This window comes from Lolium perenne, chromosome 7 (genome assembly GCF_019359855.2).
Source record: "Lolium perenne isolate Kyuss_39 chromosome 7, Kyuss_2.0, whole genome shotgun sequence".
NCBI classification, from domain to species: Eukaryota; Viridiplantae; Streptophyta; class Magnoliopsida; order Poales; family Poaceae; genus Lolium; species Lolium perenne.
The window spans coordinates 46,063,293-46,070,666 of NC_067250.2; the positions used below are offsets into that span (position 1 = coordinate 46,063,293).

Sequence of the window (7,374 nt, forward strand, 5' to 3'; positions counted from 1 at the left end):
AAACCGTACAAACGGGGCGCAACAAGAGGCACACAACACCGGTTCCCAGGATTGTCATCACATATACACCACAAGAAATCGAAGCCACACACGAGACACAAGGCCACACGACCTAGTTGCCCGTCGCAACTCGCAACCCAGGATGCTATCCGCATACCATGAACATCGCACGACCGCCACGCTGACACAACAACTAGATCAGATCAACCTTCATTAATCCAAGATGAACCAACCGGGTCAACCAACTCGCTGCCCCGCACAACTCTGATTTGCCACGCAAACCACATTATGCCACGACCATACCTCATAGTACCACCGTTGCATGGGAGATCGAGGCCCACCGCCTGAGGCCACCGCCTCGGCATCCGCCTCTCACAACCACATAGCCATCTCGCTAAACTGCCACGAGCTCGTCACACCACGAGGGCTAGAAACTCCAACGCGACGTCTCCAATAAGGAAGTGACACATCCGTTATCGCCCGCTCTGATTCTCACTCTCGGTGTGACCTGTTAGGTTGTTAGCTTAATTATTTTAGATCGTCTTTTATGTAAATATATGTTGTTAGATTATTTTCTGAGACCAACATGATAATGTTAGCTGTACAATATCAACTGCATCAACTAAAGGCATTACACATTTCCATTAACTATGCCATCCCTACAGACTTAGCGACTTAAGACTTGAGATCTTTCCAGAACGAAGGAGGTCGGCCAGGGCCAAACTTGTATCACGCGTCCATACACTAAAGGGATACATGTAATCGAGATCAGATCGTCACTGCTCCCTCACTAATTACATGGCACCCACACCCCAACCCCACCACTGATCGCTTTCCTTAAACCCCTCCCACAGCCGACCGCGCCGCCGCACTCCTCGCCAGGCACGCCGCCCTCGACAGCTGCCACGACCCGCGCCACTTCTCCGCGTGAGGGGGAAGGAGGGCGTCACCGCCGCCAGCGCCCAGGCTTTCGTCGGTGACACCGTCCGGCAGTGGCGCGTAGGGGGAGGGGAAGAGGTGTGGGGAACCGGAGGTGAGGGCGGGTAGGGTTCCCTCCCCATCGCTCACAGGAGCGATGAGGGAGGGAGGGGACGGGTCCATATGTTAGGGAATGTCCAAGCATTGGGTGTCTCGACCTACAGAAGTGCATAGGGAGGTGGGGTTCTCACAGGGAGGTGGGAGGAGGGCTCCCGCTTGGAGACGGGGTTGAGGATGACAGTGGCGACACGAGGTGCGCCGCCCAGCGATGGTATGTACCGCATCTCTGCGACACCAGGGCCCGCGCCCATGTTCTTCCCGGAGCCGAGGGGCCAGCCGACCTCTTTTCAGGCCGCCTCGTTGCTAGGATCGAGAGCGTTTAGTTCATGCCGGAGCGGAAGCGTGGATGTGGGGGCGAGCAGGACACACGAGGCGCCCGGCTGGTTTGACGGCTTTGACCACCGGTGGCGATTGTCTCGCGGCCACCACACGGCGGGGAGGGCACTGACTGGTGGGGCAAGCGCCGCGCGGGTGTGCATGTTGGACCGACCTGGAAGTGGAAGGAAGAAAGGCTCGCTCGGTCGGTCAGACTCGGTGCGGCTGGCGACGGCCCAAGGAGAGAGTCCCCGTGGCGATGTTTTGTTTTTTGACAGGGTGATGTTCTGCCACTTGGCACTCCGGGTAGACTTGACCCATCATTACGATGGTACCACCTGAGACTTTGAGAGAGTGACAGAATTATTAGTGGCCGCGACAAGATGTACACAACACTCATGTCTCCAAAGTCCAATTAATTACGGTCCAAGAGTGGAGGAACCAGTCTACATACAAATGTCTTCACTAAGATCTTGACAACTACACTCGGTTTCTCACTTTTACTATTTTAATTTTAATTTAAGGCAGTCGATATCTGTTGCAAAGAGTGTATGCAGATAGTTGACCCGGGTCACGAGGAAAGTCACGTAAAGAAGTCGTGCATTGCCTTGTTTACAAGAAAATTGGGCTGAAAAACCGTACAAACGGGACGCAACAAGAGGCACACAATACCGGCTCCCGAGGATATCACCAGATAGGCAGATATACACCACTAGAAATCGAAGAAGCACACGAGACACAAGGCCACATGACCAAACCGCCCTTCGCAACTCGCAACCCAAGATGGTACCTGCATACCATGAACGTCGCACGACTGCCACCGACATAGCAACCAGATCAGATCAACCTTCGCATTAACCCAAGATGAACCAACCGGTCCAACAAACTCACTACCCGGCATAGCTCTAATTTGCCACGCAAACCACAACTAGGCCACGATCATGCCTCATAGTACCGCCGTTGTATGGGAGATCGAGGCCCACAGCCCCGGCATCCGCCGCTCACAGCCACATAGCCATCTCACTAAACCGCCGCGAGCTCGACACACCGCGAGGGCTAGAAACTCCAAGGCGACGTCTCCCCAACAAGGAAGTGACGCGCCTGTCACCATCGTTTCCGCTCTGACTCTCACTCTCGGTATGAGCTGTGGCTGCTAGCTTATTTTAGGTCGTCTCTAATGTCAAGATGAGCTGTTAGCTCATTTTCTTAGGGAGCGTGCTGAGCGTCCCCCGGGGGATCAAATCCCCCGATCCCCCGGGTAGCCAGCCGTACGATGCGGTTGATCAAGACGGTCCATCCCCGGTCAAAGTACCTATAGCAAACTAAACCAGAAAAAGAAAACCGCACCCACGAAGGAATCTGACTCGTCGTCTTCGTGGGACTTTCGTTGCCTGCACCGCCGCTGACGTCGCCGGTGGCATCGCCGGAGAAATCAGTTGCCGAAGAACCCATCGTGCGCCGATGCAGCAGCCGCACCCCATTCCCACCTCACCACTCTGCCTCCCCCGCATCTGTGCATGCCGGCGTTGCTCCATCAACGGACGCCGTCGCCGGGGAGCCCGACACGGCATCGCAGCAACGCGATGGTAAATGGTAGCAACGCCGATGTACCTATGTAGCAGCCGCGGCGGCTGCTGGCAGCAACGCCGCCGCGCCATGGTAGGAACTCCGATGCACCTTGGTAGCAGCTCCGGCAGCCGCTGGAAGCAACGCCACCACGCCATGGCAGCAACGCCGCCGCGCCTTGGTAGCAACTCCGATGCACCTTGGTAGCAGCCTCGACGTGGACTGGTAGCAACGCCAGCGGCCGCTGGCAGCAAGGCCGCCGCGCCATTGAAGCAAGTCTGGCCGCCCCTCGTAGCAATACCGGCCGCCCCTTGTAGCAACCATGTCCGCCCCTTGAGCAACCACATCTGCGAGCTGTGCGTGGAGGACTACGGAGCCCTGGAGGCGGGGACGGAGCACGCGGCCACAGAGGAGAGGCAGCGGCGAGCTCCCCCTCGTCGGCCCCGTTGTCTCCACCGCCGTCGGCTCTGCGCGAGCTCTGATTTGCGAGGCGGGCGAGCTACGGCTGGGGAACGGACGGCGAGGCGGGCGAGCTTCGGGAGGAGAAAGTGCCGGAGGTGGGAGGCGAGGTGTCGGAGGCACGCGGGGGTAGGCGGCCTGAACGCGGAGGTGGGCGGCGCGGCCGTGGACGGGCGAAGTTGCAGAGCTATTTGGGAACGGGGAATGGAGGAAGAAGATAATTCTATCGCTGTCTGGTTCAATGGGGCCCACCATGTGCGAGCGCCGAACTGCAACGCGTGGGCAGAGCACCCGGACGATGGAATCGCTGTGATCCCCCGGGTGATCACAAGCGTTTTCCTTTTCTTAGACCAACGTGATAATGTTAGCTGGACAATAACAATTGCAGGCATTGCATATTTCCATAAACTATGACATCCCTGCAGACTTAGCGCTTAAGACTCGATCGAGGTCTTTCCATAACACAGGAGGCCGGCCAGGGCCAAACGTGCATCACGCGCCCATACGGTGCTACAGAGATACAGGTGATCCAGGACTGCTCCCCCACTAATTAACATGGCACCCACATACTATCGCTTTCCTTAAACCCCGATCGCTTCCGTTATAATAGCCCCCCTGCCCTGCTCCCCTACAGAAACGCGCAATCCCCGCAGCACATCTCGAGATCCCGCATCGCATCCTCGCGTCCGATCCCGGCAGCCAGGCACAGCACCGATGGCCACGCTCACCGTCCCCGCCTCCGTCCCGGCCGTCGGCGACGACTGCGAGCAGCTCCGCAAGGCCTTCGAAGGTATACTACGCTGCCTCACTACAGCACGCCGATCCCACCCTCCTCGTCCCCCCCCATTTGTCCGTGCGATGACCTGTGTGTGTCTCTCTGTTTCCGCTCGCGCGTGCTGCAGGGTGGGGCACCAACGAGGCGCTCATCATCTCCATCCTCGGCCACCGCGACGCCGCGCAGCGCCGCGCCATCCGCAGGCACTACGCCCACACCTACGGCGAGGAGCTCCTGCGCAGCATCACCGACGAGATCTCCGGCGACTTCGAGGTATCCGTCTCACTACCTTTTCCTCTGCCGCAAACAGACCCCGACCGTTTCCAGATCTCTGATCGACCGTTTCCAGAGGGCCGTGATCCTGTGGACGCTGGACCCCGCGGAGCGGGACGCGGTGCTGGCCAACGAGGGGGCCACCAAGTGGCAGCCCGGGAGCCCCGTGCTCGTCGAGATCGCCTGCGCGCGCGGCTCCGCCCAGCTCTTCGCCGTCAGGCAGGCCTACCACGAGCGTTTCAAGCGATCGCTCGAGGAGGACGTCGCCGCACACGTCACCGGCGACTTCCGCAAGGTATACTGCATTCCTCTCTTCTGCACGATCCATGTTCGGTGCCCCGGTCTGCTGTACCTGTCTGCGCGTCATTAAAATTGTTTTTTTTTTTTTTTGCCATATGCTAGCTTCTGACTTCGTGAATGACAAAATGGACTGCGAAATAAACCTTTATCTATGGGAGCCTTAAGATTCACCTTGCACATGTGAGAATGGGCTCCTGGCTGGTTGTGTTCTGAATTTGATAAATGAATCGATGGCTGCTAGCATAAACTATTTTTGGTACTCTGTTTCTGTCAATTTTCTTCCGAATTGTGATATCAGGATGATGGCTTTGCTCCACAATCTAAAAAAAAATGACAATAACGTTCATGTATATAAATATTCACTAGTATGATTACAAGGTATTGGGTTTCTCATGAATATTTCAGGAAAAGTTATTGTCTAAATTACTCTGTTGTTTTCTTTTCAAAAGTGTAATTGTTTCTTCGATGTTGCAAGATGTTGACCTGTGAAATTTAAATTTACAAAATGAAGTCTCAGATCCCTTCAGTCTAAATTCCAATCAAAATACAATGTCATGTTGTCTTTAGTTACTCCGTCCCAGGTCATTGTCTGATTTTGATGTATTACTGGTATTAAAACAAGCTATGACGTGCATGCACATTGTTAGGATATTCTAATTTACAACATGACACAATTGTTCCATTCCATTCACATTACATTGATTTCAGTCTATCTAATGAAATAGCAGTGCAGACGTCGTTAATATTGGCTAACGGAGACCTGGATTTTTCTTTGTTTCTCCATTTCAGCTTTTGGTGCCACTTGTAAGCGCATACCGCTATGAAGGACCAGAGGTCAACACAAGGTTGGCACATTCAGAAGCCAAAATACTGCAGGATAAGATTGAGCATAAGGCTTACGCTGATGATGAGATCATCAGGATCCTCACTACTCGCAGCAAAGCTCAGCTGCTTGCAACATTCAACAATTACAATGACTCATTTGGTCACCCAATCAATAAGGTGCATACAGAGATTTTTTTTTTTCCTTTTGCTGTTTCTGTTAAATATCTGATAGGATCTCATCAGCTTATTATGTTAACCTTTGGTCTGCATTTCAGTCTACTAAGTTAAATTCAGGTACCCGCAAAAAAAAGTTAAATTCAGTCATGCAATGAATAAGGTACAACATAGCGGATGACTCGTCATCTGTGCTAATGCCACTGCATTATTCAACTTCTAAGGAAAAAAAGTATTCAACAATTAGTATTTATCAGCTCTGCCTGATAGGAGCATATGTAATACACATTGTGTATCCAAGCTCAACCCTATTCTTCAGTTAGTACCCAGCTGAAGTATAGATAAATTTTCATGTGCTTGTCTGGATTGTGTTATATCTGGATATTTTCCTAGTCATTTTTTTGAGTTCCTATAACTGATCACATTGTGGATACAAATTAGTATCAGATTTAGAGCTTCTTTACAAACGTTCACTACTTTGCAAACTCTACGTTTTACAACCATGAACAATTCGAATCATCTGTAAATGGTATTCTTCTTACATGAATTTTGTTCTTAGAGTTGATGATATTTAGCGCAAGTCCATAAATTGGGCATGATCTGCCTTAACCAGCTAGTTCTAGGCTTCGTCCACTGAGGAGCTACTTTCTAACAATCTCTGCTATTTACAGGATCTCAAGGCTGATCCCAAAGACGAGTTCCTTAAAACTCTGCGGGCTGTGATCCGGTGCTTCACTTGCCCTGATAGGTACTTTGAGAAGGTCGTCAGGTTGGCTATTGCAGGGAACGGAACAGATGAGAACTCACTCACTAGGATCATCACTACCCGGGCCGAGGTGGACCTGAAACTGATAAAAGAGGTGTACCAGAAGCGGAACAGCGTCCCCCTGGAGAAGGCTGTCGCCGGAGACACCTCCGGAGACTACGAGGGCATGCTCCTTGCCCTTCTCGGGAAGGAGTGAGTCTTGCATCTGTACCCAATCGTGTTGCCCTTTATTATGTCGATCAAAGGATGAACTTGCTGTGCTAGGCCGTGGTCGCGCTGGTTGTGAGATTGTTCTGTTGTACGGTTTGCTGCACCTTGCATGATAGTGATAATAAAATGGAGATGTGCTTTATGTTGAATGATGATACCTTTGCACTTAGCTGTTCTTGGGTCAAAATACTGAACACATGTAGAGGTTGAGTTGTTTGTCAGCCACCTCCACGAGCTGCAGTTGCAGAACCACTGCACAAGGCTACGATGGCCGTCCGTGCTTAACAGCGTCTACAATCGGTTGTTGCCTGTTGGCGACACTCGCCGACGCAAGCGTGCGTTGCCACCGATCTGGTCTCGGACCAGAAAGTTGAGCTGGTTCACCTCGTTGTCCACTGATCAGATGTTTTAGGCCTGGAGATAGGAGATTAGGAGCCACCGACCATGCATGAGATTTTTGAGCTCGTCCGATCGGATTCAGATAGTACATATATAAGCCCCGGTCACTACTGGTGCCAGTGCATCAATTTGGCACACGAGCTCCATATGGAGCTTGTTTTAAAAAAAATGATTTAAAGCTTCATTTTTTTGGAACAAAAACCAGAATGTAGCCAATGATTTATTTTACCCGTCCGCAAATTTTCTGGAAAAAATTGACCAAAATGCAGATCTG

The 7,374-nt window shown here is 52.3% G+C and overlaps 1 protein-coding gene across 1 annotated transcript; it reads left to right on the forward strand.

Moving 5' to 3' along the window:
• Positions 1-4,010: 4,010 nt before the first annotated feature.
• On the forward strand, positions 4,011-6,850 carry LOC127317626 (annexin Gh1). The gene is made up of 5 exons (XM_051348197.2): positions 4,011-4,168; positions 4,281-4,426; positions 4,503-4,721; positions 5,516-5,728; positions 6,397-6,850. The coding sequence occupies exons 1-5, from the start codon at positions 4,093-4,095 to the stop codon at positions 6,685-6,687; spliced, it is 945 nt and encodes a 314-aa protein (XP_051204157.1). The 5' UTR covers positions 4,011-4,092; the 3' UTR covers positions 6,688-6,850.
• Positions 6,851-7,374: the final 524 nt, after the last annotated feature.